We start from the raw sequence: 20876 nt of genomic DNA on the forward strand, positions 1-20876 counted from the left end.
TGGATTTAAACTACGAGCTTATACTTACACAGTAATCCAAAATTTTCTCAAATGTTATAATTTCCAATCATATTTCTAATCGTAGAGACTAGGGCATATATTTCCAGATCATAATTCTGCAAGTATTTACTGAAAGTTCATGTTCTTACCATTGTGTTGTGTATATATATTATCTATTCAATCTTGACAACCTTATGAAACAGTATTATCTCCGCTTTATGGATGATAAAACCAAGGCAGAAAGAAGTTAAATATTTTATCCAAGACCAAGCCAATAGTAAATGGCAAAGCTAAGACATTTTTTCACCTAACTTCTCTTCTCCCATTATAATTACAGCAATGGATCAGGCTTGCTTTTCTCACAAGATTATGAAAAAATTCCAGAAGAAATTTAGAATCACTATAACTGAGATGCAGGCTTAGGTGAAACCAACATGATCTGATGACACAGCTGTCCCTGCATGCCCATATGTTCAGGGACCTCTGGAAGGTGACTCAGGGGGTTCTTTGGGATGACAAAGTCAACATTGTCAGTATGTTGCAGTTCCTGAGAAACGCTCTGGTGGATCTTTACCAAGCCATCCCTATTTGGGTGAAGGTCAGGGCCCAGTCAGTTCTGAACAATGAGGTCAAGAGCAGCTACAGTACATGATGAATTACATCACGCTTCACCCAAATGGAAATGTTTTTGATGACATAAACAAAAATTTCAGGTACCTTATTATTTCTCTTAAAGTATCAGAGAAATATCTGGATAGAGATTTTCTTGGGAGGTAAAAACATGCTCTTACGCTCAAATTTGTATCAAATAATAATAATAATAATAATGATAATAATTAGAAAAGAACCATCCATAAGAAGCTATACTGGGGCTGGGGTGTAGCTCAGTGGTAGAGCGCTTGCCTAGTATGCATGAGGCCCTGGGTTCATTCCCCAGTACTGAATGAGAGAAGAGAGCAAATTGATACAAGACATGCAAAGAGATTTTTCTGCTTCATATTTCTGCGGGGAGAAGAAAATGTGAATCAAGTAAAGTATGATTCTCAACATAATGACCATAAAGTTTCTCAGAAGGGGCCCAGATTTGGCCATCTATCAGAGGAAGCCTCGCAAAAGGCACATTCTATCTTGATCTCTCTCCAACCCGAACATGATAATTCCATCGGAGGTTTCTTTATAGAGAGGTGGCAGCGTGTGTGACACCCCAGCCTTTCTCTCGGGATAAGAGAGCTCTGTCTCCTCCGGTCAGGCAGGGTGAGAACTTACCTAATGAGCCACTAGGATTTGGGCATTTCTAAGATTTCTCTAGGCCTCCCTCCACCTACACTGGTTCTCCAGTACAAAGGAGAATGTTCCAGCACAACTGTACAGAGTGTGGCTGAGCACAGAAACTGGAAAGGACAGTCCTAATGATCAGAGGCTGGAGAATGGGAAAGCCATGCTGGCAGAGCAGCTGTGACTTGTCAAGGACAATCTGTGTCTCAGCAGATCCTCGTCCTCTGTACTCCCCCCTGGTGTCCATTTCCAAGGAGTCAGCTCCACGTGTTTGCAACGTGTCTCACGCTCACGGGACCACAAGTGCAAAGACTCTGCAAGTCAAACGCTGCATCTTTCTTCTTTGGGAGCCGTCTGGGCTTCCACCCAACCTGGTTCTGCTGAGCTCACCGGCTGTGCCAATTGGGGAAAAATAAAGTCAACTAAATTTGAGCTGTGCTATCCAAGTCTGAATTGCTAGAACAGCATGTTTGTGGCAGGCTTAGATGACAACAAAGCATGGTTTACTATTACTTACTTGGGAATGAAAAGATGATCAAGTTTCTTTCCCTTCCTAAGGCTCAGTTAAATGCAGCTTAAATGAAGTTTCCTTTGATGGAGGAGATGCTTCTTAAAAGAAGCAGAAATGTGTTCCCAGCTCACTGATGTTAGCCAATCAGTAAGGGCCAGTTTGAGCCAATACCTTCACATTTTCAGAAGTTTCCTTTCGAAAAATATCCCAGTATTCAACATTCAGAAACTTGCTGCATCTTAAAAGTGTGACCTGAGCCAGCAGGACCACAGTTCAGAGACAAGGCAGGCAAATCTGTGCTGCGATTTCTCAGAGGGCTCCTAGGTACCCATGGAAAGCAAAAACTTAATTCTCTCTTTTTGCCCTGTGATATTCCTTGGCCCGGCAATTTTCAGAACTATGATTTTGTCTTTGAATCTCTCTCTTTCAGGGTACCCAAGAGATCTGAGCAGAGGAAATAACAGAATGAAACCGTCAAAATTCTGTACAGCCAGGGTCCATCTAGTACAATAGAATATTATGTTTCCGAAAGTAGCCAATTCCACTTGTTTTTCTGGAAGGCACAAAACATGCATAATAGACTCAATTTTGCTGTTTCTTTCCAAAGGGGAAAACCCTGCATGGAAGCAGGTGGTTTGACAAATGATCAGAACTCTACAGAATTCAGTGTCTTCCCTAGATAAGGAGTACATGGAAAAACTTAGGCTAACAACATTAATACTCTATGACATTATCAGAAGAATTAACTTGAGAAACTTTATATAAATAGTAGTAACACACGAAACAACAATTCATATTACTTTTAGAATATCAATAAATTGCTAAGTAAAGCTGAAAAAACATTCCATCCAGCTCTCTGACCACAGTGTCCTGTGGTCACTCTGGGTCCCTGCTTCCTCCCTTTTTCCGCCAATGAGCACTTCTGCAGTATCTCAAAAGACAAATCTCCTCTGTGCCTATGGAGAGCTGCCAGCTGCCCTCTGTTCAGATCACAAGGAAGTGAGACAAGATGGAGGCCTGGGACACTGGCCACATCAGTAGCCAAGATGCCCAAGTCTAACTCCATAGAGTTTGAGCAACAGACCCAATGGTCACCTTAATGGCCACACTCCATGATGAAGTGCTAAGAACGTTTCCTAAGACAATGGAAGTAACCTGTGTCCAAGTGGTGAGCCACGGTGAAACAGTAAGAACCTGCAGCTCTAGGGTTTGGGGTCTGTTATTCCTACAGCAGTGAGTCCAGTTACTTCTCACATGATAATATCAGTAAAATGTGATTTAAATTCAAACCCATCACCACCCCTGGGTAATTCAGAGAAAGGATTGGTCTCTTGATCTTGAATCTCCTTGCTTCAAATTGGAAGGACCTCTAACATTGGAGCAATGTTCCCATAAAATACTTAATATTCAGAGAACACAGCCAGGGCTAAACTTTACTTTAGCTGATGCATTTGAAGAATGGAGCTATATAGATTGTAGGTCTGAGAAAATAAGCACATATTTCTTTTTTCTTTTCAGACCCTAAGGTAATAGTTTGCTTCTCTTTTTGGGTTTACCTCATTTAAATACAACGTTCTTCCTCAGTAGATGCAGAGACCAAGAGCAAGGTGGCCTCTAAGCCTCTGCATCAATTAGGAGTAAGAGTTCAACTTGCTATTGACTATTTGACCAGTCAGTGACACTTCTTCCTTCTAATCTTCCCTGCTTCTCCTGTGAATTCAACTCACGGCAAGAAGCTGATTCAAAGGAATTGGAACCTAGGAAGACACTAATCGCTGATGCATAGCTTAACTGTCAGACATTAAGAAGTGGACATTTGGCCTAAGTGGCCTGAAATGTGAGCAAGATTCAGAAAAGACCTTCAGGACAAAATGGTGCAGAGAGGCAGGCACCGCAGGCATGGAAGAGTCTCAGCAGCATGCTCTCTTGTGACATGCTTCTTGTGAAGTTCCAGACCCTTTTCTCTTCCTCGGGCATCCAGAGGTGGGTGCTGGGAGGCCCTCTTGTGACCTTCTGCACTTCTCCTTTTTTGCTCTGCTCTTATACTTTTAATCTATTTTTCATGACTCCAGTGAAGACCTTTGTAGGATGCTCTTAAATCTTGCTTCTAGTCTTGAATTTCCTCCCACAAATATTAGCCCTGCATTTCCAAAGCTTTTGGGGCATCTTCATTCATTTCAAAATTAATTGATTGATATTTGTTTATTCATTCATTCATTCATTCATTCACTTACTAACACTGGGCTGGATACTGGCACAGTTGAGTATAAGGTATTCCTTGGTTTTAAGGATCTCAGACACTGACCTCAAATTGAATAATCAGAATTTATTATTCCAGAAAGAAGACAGTGAGCCCCTCACAATTCTCTTGGTCTGTGAATATAAGACTCCTTTAAAGTCAAGGAAGTTCAAATGGCTGGTTTAAGACTTATTTGCTATTGGTAAGTCCAAAATCCTGACTTGCCAATTTCTATCAAAGACATCGAGATTTTCCCAGTCATTGCAGCTGAGGTCTGAGGACTCATGTAATTCCTTACAATGTCTCACCCTCCATGGCCAGTTGTGAAAAGCACTTAGGGTCTTCATTCTGAACGTCTCTCACATTTTTGGACAGCTCTCAGACCATTCCAGATCAGTGTCACCCTCCTTCATCTCCCTGATCATGGCTGCAGAGATGTTCACTCTCCATGCCCCTCCAGTACCCATGCATTTCCTCTGCCTGCCCTGCACCACCTACCTCACTCTGTCCATCATCCTCCAACTCAACCCCCACATGAGTACCAAAGTAAACATTCCCAAATCCCCTGGCCACATCATGCTCCTCCTCTGAACCCTACAATGAGTCTCACGTACCCTCAGCACCATCAACCAAATTAGAACACCAATACCAATGGGTGCTTTGGGGACGAGAGGTCTGTGGCCATAACAAAATGCTGCTTGCACTTTGCCATGGGGAGAGTCACCTTCCCTTGAAACAGTTTTCCCCAAATTTACTTTTCCACAAAACTCCCTTTTTTTAAAGAACACACATTACCACCTCTCAGATCCAGGGTCTCTAGAAAAACATGGTAGGAGGTGATGGACCATAGACTAAGTCTGGTAGCCTGTATTTTTTTTACTCTCCATCCCAGTCAGAAAAACTGTTCTACTAGTTGTTATTCAACCTGATGTGAACCTAAGAGTTCCTTGTTTTCTTTATTTTCATAATTTACCCAACTGGAAGCATTCTCCTCCATTTTCATTTAATTAAATCTTACCCTTCCTCCAATATTCAGTTCAGATCTCCCTCCTATAAATCCTTTCCCAAATCTCTCAGCTGAGACTACTGTAGCTTTTATTTACCTGTATCAAAAAAAAATCAACCAAGATCTCTCCACAATAAAAAATACCTTGTGCTGAGAAACCAGAGAAATAGCAGAACTTTCCCATCAAACACCTTCAAAAGCAATTTACAAGGTAAGATTATATAACACTCATGAATCAGAACTGTATTTATATAAAATGATCAGGATCTTTAAGTTGGGAAAAAAGGGAGCTTTAACATCAATAATGTAATTCATTACATCTGACATTGAAATCTTCAGAATAACTAGAGGAAGACATTAGGAAAATTTCATATCTTCATTTTCATTTAGCAAAAATTGTCAAAAAACAGATAATAAATATAAGAATAAAAACTGAATAATGTATAGAAAAGACAAAAATCCTTATATGTGCTATAATGACCATTTATATTTGAAGTGAATTTTACACCCTGCCTATTTCTGGCAAGCTTTATTCTACACAATATAAACAAGTTAGCCTCGTTCATTTGAAAATTACCATTTCTATGTATTACTATTTAAAAAACAAGTTTTTCTTCCTAATGGGGAAAAAATGCCTTGTGAAGAGAATGCCCAATTTAGTTCCTATCTGGAATTCAAAAGCACACTGAAGACCATGTTTTAATATGCATGCATCTCCATTATGAAGCATTGGATTATGGGAGGAAGCATGAGGAGAGTAAAGTGAGATGAGTCCAGTCTTTCTACTTCATAGTTAGAAAGGGACAGAAGCCACCTGTAGGCCTCCACCCCTCTCCTCCCGACACAGCCATCCACTCCCAGAAGGCAGCAAGAAACAGAATGAGGCAGCATCTGCCTGGTTCTCCACCACTAGCTTGGAGGAATCTCAGACTGTGCGGACCTTGGTATGTCTGAGATAATCATGACTGGCTGCTCTTCCCTGGCTCTGCCCAGCTCAACATTTTGCTTGCCTGCTCCAATTATTCCTCCTGATCTTTTCCATATATTTGTACTTGACCTATTTTTACTTTTGGTCCTCATCTCAATTTAACCTCTTGCTGGTCTGGCTCATTATATCTGGAGATCCCTTTGTTCAGTTGAGCCCTGAAGAGTCTTCAACATGACAGAAGATTCAGCCTCAATCCATATCTCCAACCTAATTTCTCTACTTGAACCCTTTGCTTTGAGCAAATTGGTCTACTCTTAGAGCCTTTAGATACACACCCACGATGTTGTTCTCCAAAAGTCCTGCCATGAAAGACCCAGTTCAAGGCACTTCTCTCAAGAAGCCTTCTCTAATGATTTAGCCTGTGAGAGTGACTTCAGCCTTTGAACTAGCGTACTATTCTTATTCTCTTCACCAGTGAGTCACACAGTGGGTTCCATAAGACATCAGTCTCAGACGATATCTCTGAGGTAAAAGCTCCCTCTTGGAGATTTACAGCACACATTAGCATACTTGAGATTTTTTTGAAGAGTTATAGTAAAGAAACCTTTCAAACGATATTGAACCTAGTGTTTCTCAAACTTATTTAGCCACAGAACCTCTTTTTCCTGTCATATACTGTAGTAACAATTTGGAAACGCAGATGTAAGGAAAATTAGTTCATGTAAGTCAGTGGCATTTCCCACAGGTGACCTTGCTACTCTAAGATGTTTAGTTCTCCGGTGCTTGGTACACACACAGTGCCTGGTACAGACCATGCAGTCAATAAGCATTTATTGAGTGAATTAAGGACAACCCAGTTCTCGACCCTGGTGATATCGCCCTCCAGGAGACACCTAACAGTGTCTGGAGACAGTTTGGGCTATTCGCTAGGTGACATTGAAATCTTCAGAATGACTGGAGGTAAAAAGTGGTAAAAAGTAAGGGATGTGTATAAACATTCTCTGATGTACAGGATAAAGAATTATCCAGCCACAAATGTCAATAGTGCTGAGGTTGAGAACTCCTGCTCTGTGATCAGACTAATCTGGGATGAATTTCCAACTATTGACACTAGTTGCTAACGCTTAAGCAAGATTTGGGATTTCTCTAAGTCTTAATTTCCTTTTTTATAGACTGGGGTTTCAATGATATACTGGAGGGTTGTTGTAAGATAATGTACACATATATGAGTCAAACTGGGTAATCCATATAAAGCATTTAACCGTAATTGGTGCCTAGAAGGTGTGACCTAGGAACATTCTTGCCATAGCTTTCAACCAATGCCCCACACTGATGATGAGCCCCTCCGGGCAGAATGTTCACGCTCTCAGAACTCATGATGGGAAGACTCTCATCAAACAGGCCCTGGATTCCCACGGGGTTTACTGGACAGTCAGTTTTATGCACTCACCAGGGGCTCGATGGTGAAAATGCTGTTAAAAATGAGCATACGGTCCCCTCGAACCAGCCTCCTCTGGTGCTCGAAGGTGCGGGAGATGATGGAAAGACGCTGTCGCAGTGAAGGATCGAGGATACACTCTTCCATAAATTCGTCAGTCTCGTCTTTTTCCTCCCTGGTCAGGTCATCACAGACTCTAAAGACCAGAAAATGTGAGCCGCACATTGGTATTCCCATGAAGAACTTTTTATAGGGCTCCCCTCAGGCCCTCCTCCTGGGACTGTCCTCATCTGTCACCTTGGGATGGTCCCTCCTTGCCCTAAGTCTAACAGAGTGGCTGAGCGACCTTTCTCTCAGTTCTCGACCTTTCAGAGGCTCACTTGGCTCGCCTTCAGTCACTTCCTTCGAGAAGTCCTCCTGGGATTTCTTTCCTACTCAAGGCCCATTTGTTTATTTCTGAGCCCTCGTGTATCTGGACAAATACTCTCCTTTAGGTAACTGTTTTCTAAGCTGCTTTTAAAATATTTAACATCTATCCTGCCTTTCACACTGCAAGAATGATTTCGTTTCTGTTAAACTTGTATAGCTTTACTTTTTTCTTAGCTACTAGTTACCTTGGGAATAAAATCTGGAGCCAGTGAGGTCTAGGTTTGGATACCAATTTTACGATCTATTTACTAGTTCTGTGACTTTGGGATTTACCCAATTTCTCTAAGCCTTGGTGTCTGCCCCTGTGAAATACAGACAATAGAAGCAGAACTCTTTCTTCAAAGAAATGAGGGTTAAATGTGACATAGGGCCTGGTGCAGCTCCTGGGGCAAAGCAGATGCTCCATCAATTTTAGTTTTCTCCTTGTGTCAACCATAGGCAAACCACACTGCCCAGCTTATGAAACGCTGAAGCTACACCTGCAAACAACTCCTTTCCTCTCCTTCCAGCTCTTAACATCCATCATGGCCAGTCAGAAAAGCAACCCCAACCTTCCACTACCCTCATCACAGTGGGCCTCACCCACCACCTGGATTCTGCAGACTGGATCTCCTTGCCGGACACAAACCATATTCCCAGGACTGCACTGCTACTACCAGTGGCAGGGACAGATGCTTAGCAGGTGAGTGTTGAGTGGGATCCTGGGGTCACTGAAGTCCTGTCCCAATCCCAGCTTATTTTCTAAATGACTTCTCGAAAACTACAGGCTCAGTATTGTCAAATAGCCCTGTTTAATAACTTGGGTGTTCAGAGTAGTTGCATAGCTTAAAGAAGTCCAAGAAATGGGTTCAGTGAGTTCTGATTCCAATCAAGAAAGCATTCTGTGCTTCCTCTGTAAAGCCAGGAGGGAAGCAGTGTCCAAGGCAACCAGCAGCAGTCCTACCGTACTGCTGGGCACAGCAGGGCAAATTAAAGACAGCTCAGAAAGACAGGAATCCATTCCCTTTTATTTTGCTATTTGATACCTATCTGAGAGACATAAACTGCATACCCTTTGAAACAATAAATTCCACTTGCAGGAATAAGTCCCAAAGAAACAGTTGTGGCTGTAGACGAGGATACAGTTATAAAGGTGTTCATTAAAGCACTGAAATAATGCCAAGCAAAATGGATAAATTTGACATAAGATACTTAAAGATTGGTTAAACAGAGATAATGGGAATCATAAACATTACTGTTACTGAATACATGCCAAATTCTTCACAAGCATCATGTAATTTAGTACTCATAATTATTATATGAGACAATTATTACAATAATCACCATTTCCATTTTATAGATGGTGAATCTGGGGCTCAGAAAGGTTAAGAATCTTGCCTTAGGTCACACAGCTGAAAGATGAAGCCTGAAATTCAAACTGACTCTTCAGCAGTTTGAATGCCCTTGTGTTAGTCAATAGTTACACTGCCTGCTATGCTATATTTTTATCAATGGAATAGTAAGCTGCTGTTAAAGTAGTATTAAAGAAGACTATTTAATAGCATTTGCATAGGTTGGAACTCTGTTAAAAATGAAAATGCAGGTTATAAAATGTAACATACGGAGTAATCCCAATTTCATTATAAAAGAGCACAAGAATAGAAAATGGGAACATACTGAAAAAAATAGATTTAGATTCATATTCATGGGGTTTATCTGTAAGATTAGAAGTGACTTTTACCTTCATTTTGCTTATCCTTTTTATATTTTATTAGTTCACAATGTATTTCTTTTTAAAATACAAAAGTCATTTTAAAAATCAAATGTTAACCCTTTTGCAGGTTGAAGCACTAGACTGTTCCATGGTTGCCTAAGATGCAAACGTTGCCTGAGCCCATGCTGCCATCACCGGAAGAGGCACAGGTGAAATGTGGGGGCTGTGCAGCAGGGTCCGTCTGCAGCATCCAGGAGCACTGAGTGAGACACACTTAGCAACACGAATGGGTCTTAAAACAGAGCCTGGTGAAAAAGGAGAAAACCTGTCTGCCTATCTTCCAAAGCAGTATATTGTGCAAAAACAAATTCGCATAAAAAGAGACGTTAACATACTAGAATGGTATCTTTGATTGGGGGTGGTTAATGGGAGCAGGATAGGGTACGTAAAAGAATAAACAAAATGCCTCATATAGACCAAGGCTAGCAATGCTCCATGAATACAGGAGTATGATTAACTCAACCCTCATATTAGAAAACAAAAAGCACACACACACAAAAATTCCCCAAAGTTGTTCTTCTCATGCCATTCAGAACTCTTAATCAGGAGCAGCCCGCATAAGGTGACAGGGAGGATAGGGAAATGCAATCCTCTTTGCCCTCTGACAGAGAATTGGAGCCACAGCTGAGAGGCTGGAGAGGGGACGTGCAGCGACACCTTCAGTGGGCTTGACTCCAACAAGGGTTGCCACATACCTCAGTCTATGGATTTGCCATCTTGTCTGGCTGATAATCGTGGTTTCTTGCACTCAGGTGTGGTACCGATGAGGACACCTCTCATCAAGAGCATGAAAAAGACCGGCCTTATCTTCAGTAAAATCATAAACTTAACTATTTTACAAAAAGTCTGGTGGCCACCAACACCCATAGCTTCAGGTGTCGAGTACGGCTAGTCCTTGGACCTGCATCAATGGAGAACACTTGTGTCTTGGGGGTAGTAGGGTTGAACCAGTCGTATTCCCTCATCTGGATGTGCTTGAGATGCACCCGGCTTCCTTGCAGCACCCACAAGAGGTGGTAACTGGACGTTGAGGCAATAATAAACGAAGAGCTGTAGACGTCAGAGTTGGGAAGAATATTCCCATGTCCACACTTGGCACGGAACAAATGGAGCCATTCACCTTCAAATGGACCAAGTAAGCCTGGACCAAGAGTAACTCTATGAGACTGTTATAAACTGAGGCCTGGAGTTCCTCTTCCTGTTTACCAGGTATCACTCAGATCTTTATGTTTTTGTATAATCCTAGGGAAGTGAAGGGGCCTCCAAACAACGAAGATTGAATTTATTATGAACCGGGTAATAGACAAAGCCCAGTTAAAACTGATTAATCTAGAGAACAGTGCCATTCTCAATACCTTGATGTTGTGGAATAAATCCATGTGGACACTTTGTGGGGGCTCCATTCTCATACGGAACAAATCTAGAATTAGAGCCACCTGCTCTTAAGACAATGGCTATGACCTTGCTGCAGAAATGGGGAGCAGAAACCCCATGCTGAGTCGTGAAACACAGCAAACGTGATGAGAATGAGTGTGAAAGAATCTTGCAGAGTGTTTTTAAATCCCTCAGGACAAGGTTGAGGAAGGAAGGAAGGGTGAATGCAGTCTCCATTTCTGAAGAGATTAATTTCTTTGCCAGTTCCAGAAAAACATTGAGAAAGAAAGAGGACAAAAAGGTAATTTTTAAAAGGTCCCTATTTCTGATTCCAAAGTTAAAAAAAAAAAGAATAAAGGCAATTTTAAAGCTCAGAACTTCTTCTTAGAGCGGGGACATCTCCACTGCCAGAGTCTAGAGCCTAGGAAGAGCCCCATATCCCCAAGTCTGGACATGTTTCCTAAGATTTGTACCAACACAATGAGATAGGTGGAGAGGAAGATCTTTCTTCCTAGGATGGAAATGCCAGAAAGGAACAGGCTTCTTTGGGCTAAAATTCTTCTGCTAGAGGAAGTGATACCCAAAGCTTTGCTCACCAAGATGCCCATGGACTAGAAACCATGGTGGTTAGAACAGTAGTTGAAGGTGTCCATTAAAACCACTAACATACTCCAAGTGACCTCTGAGCAAGTTTTGGTACCTGTATGTGAATGCCTCAGGACAATATTTAAGCCACATCATAACTGGAGACCAGTGGAAAGGCTCTTGAGTTTCCTCTGAACTTCTACACTGAAGTTAGATCTTAGGTCCTTGGGGTGCAGGAAAGGGAAATTTTGGTTTCTGGAAAGATGCATCAGCTCATTTAGAACAAGTTCTCTCTGTTCTCAGCTCAGAACTAAAGTGGACCTTTCCCTCTACACTTTTAACTACAGAAGCTGCTGAAAGAAGGGGAGAAAAGGAAGAAGCTGATCACCATCACAAACAAGAGTCACACACACAAAGGATTGTGCCAGGGATACCTGCTCAGGCCTTATCAGGGAGCTCATTCCGTTGGCTAAAAATATTGCTGCTGCTTTTCAGGGATGGACAGAGCTGTCAAAGAACATTCTGCTTTGTGTGTTGCTGGGACACAACCTGGGAATTTGCGATGGGGAGGAAGAGAAGGCCTACAGCCACTGCTGAGCACCACCACCTGCAAAGGGGCAGCTTGCAGACACACGAATCCAGTGTTCTAGGAAGGTTCAAACTGCTCTGTACGCACCTTGCTTTGATGGAGAATGGGCATTTCATGGCAATTCCTTCAAAGACAAGAATCCATGGGCAACGATACGACACGCTTGGGGATGTGTCAAGGAACAAGAGAGGGAAGAGAGAAGAGGGCTTTGTTGGTCAGATAAGAGGAAGGCCAGCACATTCAATTTACTCTTTAGTTGGATAAACCAATCCAGTGCTGGGAAGCATGAGTTATGTTGCTCAAGAGAGGGACATGATCCTAGATGATAATGTTAGGTTTCCAATTATGGTTATAAAAACCTATACTATATTGTTGCCTTGCTTCAGAAAAATTACCAGAAGAAACAATAGAAAAAGCAAGAGAGATAGTAAAAGAAAGAAAATACACGAAAAAAAAGGAAGAATAAAAGATAATATTAAAGAGTTAGGGTGTGTTAGGGGGAGTGAAGTGAGGAAAATGGCCCACGCATATGTGGATGTGATGAAATTATACCCTCCATAGTCCAGCATCTCTGATAACAAACAATCAGTCTTAATTTTTCTTAAGTTTAGTTGTTGAAATTTATTTCCTTAAAATACTTCTTAGAAAGAAATAGAAATGGCCAATGGCTATGTGAAAAAATGTTCAACTTCCCTAGCAAACAGGGAAATGCAAATCAAAACTGCACTGAGATTTCATCTCACTCCAGGCAGAATGGCAATTTTCAAGAATACAAATAATAATAAATTCTGGCAAAGATATAGGGTAGATTCATACATTGTGGGTGGGGCTGCAAATTAGTACAACTACTTTGGAGAGCAGTGCAGAGATCCCTCAAAAGACTAGAAATGGAACCACCACATGACCCAGCTATCTAACTCCTCTGTACTTATCCAAAAGAACTAAAATCAGCATATTATATGACACAGGCACATCAGTGTTTATAGCAGTACAACTCACAATAGCCAAACTGTGGAACCAGCCTTGGTGTCCGTCAACAGATGAATGGATAAAGAAAAAGTGTTATATATACACAAAGGAGTTTTACTCAGCCATAAAAAAGAATGAAATTATGACATTTGCTGATAAATGGATGAAAATGGAGAACATCACGCTAAGTGAAATAAGCCAGACTCAGAAAATCAAGGGTCAAATGTTTTCTCTCATATGTGGAAGCTAGAGCAAAGTAAGGGGGCAGAGGTGGAGGTGGGAATTGAATGTTATAAAGACAGAGGAAAGATCAGTGGAGTAGAAGGAGATTGATGAGGGGGACCCACTGGGGAAGGACGAAAATGAGAAATGAAAATTACGCTAGGTACGTGTACAAATATGCCACAGTGAATTCCATATATGTATGGAATATATATATATATATATATATATATATATATATATATATATATATATATATCACCAACTAAAAATAGATAAATAAAGAGAAGGAAGACCAGTAGAGAAGAGGAAGGGGAATAGGGAAAGGGAGAAGGAGAGGGAAAGGCAGGGGGTACCAGGTACTGAAATGGAGCTGAATTGAATTCTGTGCAAGTGTTATGCCAAAACGAACCCAACTGTCATGTGTAACCATAATGCATTAAAAACACTTCTTAGACCTTGGTGTGGCATCAATCATACACTACACACACAGTCAAACGTGGCTGAAATTAAAGCTGACTTTCTCTCTTAAAATGGGCTCTCATTCTCCCCAGAGGATATGCCCATAGGACAAGCATGATATTAAAACACTACTTTTCTGCTGTTTCTCTTTCTTGATTCGCACCTACTGTCTCCCTTTATCTTTAAATGTGTTTGGGCCATTCTGATTGCTGATGAAAACAGTAAAGGAGCCATTTCCTCCTGATTTTTAAACCACTGACATTTCTACACCATGAGGCCAAATGGAGTTTTTAACCAGGAAAGGCTTTTCTTTTCTCATATTTTAAAGATGGCACAGTGGCGACTCTGTGATTAAAGTCCTTTGTTTGAATGACAAAGCTTCCGGCCCACTGTGTCCTGTCATTGTCACAGCTCCTTCTGATTCAATTAGGGACAGCACACTGGGGGATTTCTGCCTGGTTTCCATGGACCTAAGACTTTTATTTTTATTCCATACTAACTTGGTTTTAAACAAAGCTTTGAAGCTTCCCAGGGCTAATCTTTAATGAAAATGGAGAGGCAAATAAAAAAGGCTGAAATAAATTCCAATGAAAGCTGCAAAAGTGTTAATTCTGGGAGGTTGGAAAGAGATTAAAAAATGAAAATGTAGTCTCAAAGAGGCAAGGATGGATTCAGGAAAAAGGAATATTCAAAATTTAGCAGTGATGAGATTAGTCAAAGCAGTTTGGTTGTACACTGTGTGAACATTTTCCGCTGCACAAAGTATCATTTTTTAAAAGCAGAACATTAAATAAGAAACCATTATTAAATTACATGGTTTGCAGGGGTTGAGCTATGCTACCAAAACCAAGAATATAAAAGTCCTTCTTCTTCTTCAATCTTCCCATTTTCTGGAAATATCTTTTCAATGTCAACACATAATACATCAGTTTTAGAAACTCTTTAATGGAAACTGATCAGCTGGTTAGGGTTATGAAGAGGAATTCAGACAAGTGCAACAGTTTGAAAGAACAGTAAAGAATGATGTATTTGGTCTATAAAATCTAGGAGTTTCATCACCACTAAACTATAACTAGGTTAAGATTAGCTGAGAATGGACAACATTCTGTTCCACATAGCTCAGCTCAGATTCTTTAAATGAGCAACTCCAATGCTCCAACAGAGAGCATTGCACACTGGAACCAAATTATAAAACTTGACATTGCTTGAGTTGGTTAAAAACTTACCACAAAAGTCACGATTTTTCAGGACTGAATTTTACAGCCCCCTCCAACCCCCAATAGCTGCAGACAGATGAATTTTGTTACAGACCTATACTTTTCTGTGTCCTCCTCTTCCTGGGTGGCAAACACCTTCCACTGGAAATGGGCAATAATGTTACTGCGGTTATGGATGGTCACAGTCCGCTGATTGGCCAGAGATATGTAGGTTTTCTCAATGATCAAGGAATTTTTGTCCAGTCTTATATTCATGTCTACAGCAGCTCCATAAAGAGACACATATATCCTTTCACCTAGGATTAACAAAGCACAAACACACTCTAAGATTTATTCTAGAATGACACCACTAGCCTTTACTTTAACTGAAGTTAGGGGATATATCACAAGCATTAGACACTGCACATACCCCACCCCACCCTACTCCATCAGTCCAGAGAGTAGACATGATCAGAAAATGCAAACACTGTGCTTGGTGCAGTTAGAGAAAATCGAACCATCATTCTTGGTCATCTTAAAAAATAGATAAAACATGAATTGTTGCCATGGGCATTCCAAGACATTCTCTTTTTCAGAAATGGTTTCAGTCTGACTGGGAGGGCAACTAGGTTCTAGAATTATGATCATTTGCCTCATCTTTAGTTCATGCGTGAGCTGCCTTTCTGGCTCGAAGTGATCACACCAAGCACACCTGGGAAGAATTGCTACGCATGAGAAGTTTTAAGTGCAATCAAGAACAGGGTCAGGAAAAAAGATCTGGTAACTGCAGAAACAAAAAATTGAACATTTAAAAGGAATCTCATCCCTAAACAACAGCAATGAAAACTAAACACACACACACATACACTTGCCTTATCTGGTACTGGTTATATAGAAAATAAATAATTAACAAACGCAATACTTAATTTTCAGTATTAATTTTTAAGTATTAGGAATACTATCTTTCAGCACAGCAGTAAATCTCTGACTTCATTCAAGATGCACCAATACACTTTGATTCTAGTGCACAAGTGAGACCCCCTGGGCTTTCAAGAAGATACCAATCTACAAACTACATTGTGTTTGACCTCTGCAATGGGACAGCAGGTATATCACTCTATGTCAAATAGAAAAAGGAAGAAAATACTGTGAATGGTCTGTTGGCCTCTGCTGCTAAAGTTTTAATTAGAACCAGAAAACACCTTCACTTTCAGCAAACATTTCTGCTTTGTTTATTATGGTATAAATCAAATACTCATTCAGTGGTCCTTTGTGTATTTTAAAGTGTTTTGGACTCTATCACTTTGAATATGGTAAAACTTACCCTAAGGCTTAAAGAAAAAGAAAGTATCAAGGCTTTGATGCTAAAAGTTTAAAAAGAAATTTACTTAACAAGGTATACATGAAGTCTAAATTTCAGATACTACAAAAATCATATACAATGAAACTAAAATGTTTTCTCCCCTTCATGAAACCCCAGGTGAATACTGTTTAGAGGTAAAAACCACCAATATTTTCATGCACAGCCTTCCCCAAAAACACTTTTAAATTTTTTAATGAGTGAAATTTAATGATCTTATAAGTGAAAACTCATTGTTGCTTTAATTTGCATGCTCTTAATTATGAAAGCTATTGAATACCTTTTTCATAAAATAAATGACTTGAGCCAAAAAGAAGTCTCTCCCCAAACAGACTGGCACTCAAAGGGTTATGCCTTCAAGATAATTGGAAGTACATTAACCCTAAATATCAGAGTTAACTATCATTCTGGAATTGCCTATATTGCAGAGAATTTCAAGCTCTGAGTTTGGCAGTCATTGACTGGTTATTTCCCAAATTACCTGGAAAAAGAAAGTCATTTCTCTTCAGAGGGGAATATCTGTATTCAAAGTTTCAAAATTGTCAACCTCTTTTTTTTTTTCTCAATCAGATAGCCAAACATAATGAGACATGCAAAGAATTAAAACTCCATGTGTTAGAATCAGTGACACAAGACAAATAGGCTCACAAAGAACCAGATACCAGAAGTTATCAGATATAGACCATGCACAAGTTACTAGGTTGAATTTGTTTAAAGAAACAATTGGATGTGCTTGAAGCTATATTCAGAGAACAGGAAATCAAATAAACCAAAAACATTTGAAAAGAACCATACTCTAGGGCTTATAGGGGAAAAATGAAAAATTCTAAATTTAAAAAAGAAAAACTACAAAGGAAAAACTCAAAGGCATACTTAATATGAGAATTTTATTAATCTTAATGAAAAAATAGTAAAATGGAAAATAGCCCAAAAATACAAAATGAAATATGAGGAAATAAAAGCATATGGAAAATAAACATGAATGGATAAGACAACATGAGAATGTCTAAAAAGTACCTAAGTGGAAACTAAGAGGGAGAGAGGAAAGATAATGAAGCAAAGGCAATACTTCCAGAGATGATGGCTAAAATTTTCTAGAATCAACTAAAATCATCAGTTCACAATTCAAAAAGCCAAATGAAAGTCCATGGGATAAATTTTTAATTCATACCTAAACACATTGCAGTAAAACTAAAGAAAAGCAAAGACAGAGAAAATCCTGAAAGTAGTGAGAGAAAAGGGAAATGATCTTGAAAGGATCCACAGTTGGCATTATGTCTGACTTTTCAACTGAAACCAGGAAAACTAAGACAACAGAATAACATTATATTGCCTTTGATGAAGGTGAAAAAATGACAACCAACAATTCTACAAAAATGTCTATCTTTTTTGTCTACAAGTGTCTTGGGTTGGTCTTCACTTTTTAAGTATATTTTGAATGATAAAAGACTCTAAATTAGCATTGTTTTCTTTAAGCATTTAATAATTCCATTTTGTTATCTTCTTTCATAATTTCAGCTGGAAAGTTTGCCATTAGTATTATTAGAGTTTCTCTTAGGGTGATATGCCTTTTCCTCTGGGTGTTTTTATAATGTTCTTTGCTTTCATTTTCAGCATTTTAACATTAAGTTTGGTTTTCTCTGTTTTTGTACCACTGCAGGTTTGCTCAGTTTTATGAACATGTGCATTAATGTCATTGTCATTTTGGGAAAATTCTCAGTCCATATCTCAAAATATTCTTTTAGTTCTGTTCATTCTCTCCTCTACTTCTGAGACTAGTGATAGTTATATTGACTTTCTGACTATGTCCACATGGTCTTTGCTTTCTGGTTTTTTTTTTTTTTCCTTCTTCTTCCATTCACATTTGTTTCTCTCCCTGTACTTCAGTTTGAGTATATTTATTGACCATCTTCAGGTTCATAAGTCATATCCTACTGTATCTATTCTTCTGTTAAATTTATATAATTAACTGTTAATTTTCAACACTGTTTTCCAGTATAACATTGTTATTAAATTCTGAGGACCATAAAACAAGTAGGCCAATCTGTAGGCTAACTGCTCTTCTGAATATCAATGTAAAAATTCTAAATACAATCGGATATCATAATTCATGACCCCATTAAAAGAACCATACTTCATAACCACGTGGAGCTTATTTAGGAATGCAATAATGACTATTAAAAAATGAATCTTCATTGATGCTGAAAAGAATTTGACAAAATTCAAAGCACATTTTTAAAAGTCTGTAAAAGAGGAACTGATAGAATGAAATAAAATATTGTAAGTCTCAGTAACTAAAACATCCTGGTACAGTGCAACACAAAGATATACACCAATGGACTAGAATAAAAGTCAAAATGGACCCAAATCCATAATGAAATTTAGTTCATTAGAAAGGCAGCATCTCAAGTCACTGGTGTAAATATAAACTTTGTTTGAAAAATTTTCCATTGGAACAACTTTTTAGGCAAAGTCGAGGAAAAAATTATCTCGTATATCGGAATAAATGTCAAGTAAATCAAATATTTAAATGTTCACTATGAAGCCATAAAAGTAGAACAATACACAAGAGAATTTCCTTATACCTTCAGAGAGGGAAAATCTTTCTAACTTTGACTCCAAATACAGATCCCTCTAAAAATGATTGAGAAATCTGATTACCTAAAAATGAAAGAAAGGAATTCTGCATGACTCAAAACACCATAAGCAAAGACATATTCAAGACATATCCCTATTTGCAACTCATATCCAAGGCAAAGGGATTAAATCCCTGACTATATAAACAACTCTCAGAAATCAGTAAGGCAGTCTAACACAAATAAAAATACCTATTCAAATCACAAAACTATTTGCTTCCAGGAATTTATCCCATAGATGAGCCAGGAAAATATCATTGGTATTTATTATAGCATTATTCTTAATAATAGTAGAATGGAAAAAGCCAAAGTATCCACCAAGAGAAGGCTAGTTAAATTATTTGTGCTTCATCTAAAAGCAGATATGGTATAAGTAAGTGTGAAAGGTACACAGTTAGGAAAGATCTCCAGGATTCAGGACTAAGTGGAAAAGAGAATGCATAGAGCAATTTATGTAGAAGGTTATTTTGTACCAGGAAAATAAGTGTATGTATTCATGTTTGCATCTATTTGCCATAAACCATTGGAGGACACCCAAGAAACTAATGAAATGGGAGTGGGATTGGGTGAATGTGCCAGTGTGGAAGCAAGATCTTTCAATATGTAATTTTAAACATTGTTTTATTTTTGAACATCACCCATCCAAAAACTAAAACAAAAAAGGATTGAAAGACCATCAATAAACATGTAAAACTGCTAAACAGCACTAGCAGTGCAAGAAGTATAGAGTAAATTAATATGCTGTCTCATAACCATCAATTTAACAAACAAACAAAAAAAATCAAGTAATTTGACAATACAGTTTTGGCAACATATCAGCAAGGATATATAAAAATAAGAATGTTCATATACTGTGCTAATAGCATAAATTGTATAGTCACTTGACAAACCAACTTAGTATTCAGTAAATCTCAGGATAAATTTTCCCTGTAACTCAACAATAGCCCTTGTAGGTATTTACCCCAAGAGAAATTCTCACACAACCGCAGAAGGATATTGTACAAGGATGCGCAATGGAGTGTTGTCTGTAAGAGAACAAAACAAAACATAACAAAAAAACAGCAACAGCCTAAGTAGTTAATGGGAGAATAGAAAATTGTAGTATTTTTGCATCCTGAAATGTGGCACTTAGTCAAAATAAATCAGAACAATGTGTATCTATGTATTTAAATTTAAAACATGATGTTCAGTGAAAAAAAAAAGCAAATCAGAGAATGGTATCTGCAGTATAATACCATTTATGAGAAGTTTAAAAATTATCAAGACAATACTACTTATTGTTTATGGATAAGTAAACTTATAGAAATAGCATAAAAATGCATCCAATGCAGCTCTTCTAAGGAGTATTAGGGACTGGATCAGGAAAGAGTAACGCAGTAGCTTCAACTCAATAATCGGTTGAATTATCCCCCAAAATGAAAACCCTGAAAGAACTGTGTATGGCAAAGTGTTGACACGAGCGAAATAAAACAGGTGTCGATTTTATTATTCTCTATACTTTTGTGGTTATTTGAAATATTTTATTGTTTGAAAATTTTATCAAGAGGGAAAAAAGATCCAAGGGCTTATTTCACAAATCTAGGGGTCAGAGAGACTAATGTCATCAATTTGAGTTGGTCATAGCAAGAATATTCCTTCCCAGAAATAGAGCAAGAGCTATTATATTTTTTTCAAGAACTGTCTAATATCAATTTTTCCACAGCTATTTCCCCTAAATCATCAGATCCACCAAGAGAAGGAAGCAATGACTCTTCTCCTGTCCCCAAAGCTGTTGAGGTACTTGCTTTTTACAACTACTTGCATAAAGACAACCTTAAAAAGGGCACCCCATCCCCAGCTACTTAGAAGAATAATAGCATGGAGACTGAGTTGCACCTGTGGGAATGGAGAGAGCTGCAGTGCCT

The 20876-nt window shown here is 38.9% G+C and overlaps 1 protein-coding gene across 8 annotated transcripts in view; it reads right to left on the bottom strand.

The window, feature by feature from the left end:
* HYDIN (HYDIN axonemal central pair apparatus protein) overlaps window positions 1-20876 on the bottom strand; it is a 427212-nt gene that overhangs the window by 299049 nt on the left and 107287 nt on the right. For all 8 annotated transcript variants that reach the window (XM_079117080.1, XM_079117074.1, XM_079117076.1 and 5 more), the window contains exons 8-9: window positions 15092-15293; window positions 7410-7593 (exon numbers count right to left, since the gene is read on the bottom strand). In XM_079117080.1, coding sequence (XP_078973206.1) covers window positions 7410-7593; window positions 15092-15293 — 386 coding nt within the window. The remainder of the gene's footprint in view (window positions 1-7409; window positions 7594-15091; window positions 15294-20876) is intronic.

This window comes from Sciurus vulgaris, assembly GCF_902686455.1.
Source record: "Sciurus vulgaris genome assembly, chromosome: 17".
Classification (NCBI taxonomy): Eukaryota; Metazoa; Chordata; class Mammalia; order Rodentia; family Sciuridae; genus Sciurus; species Sciurus vulgaris.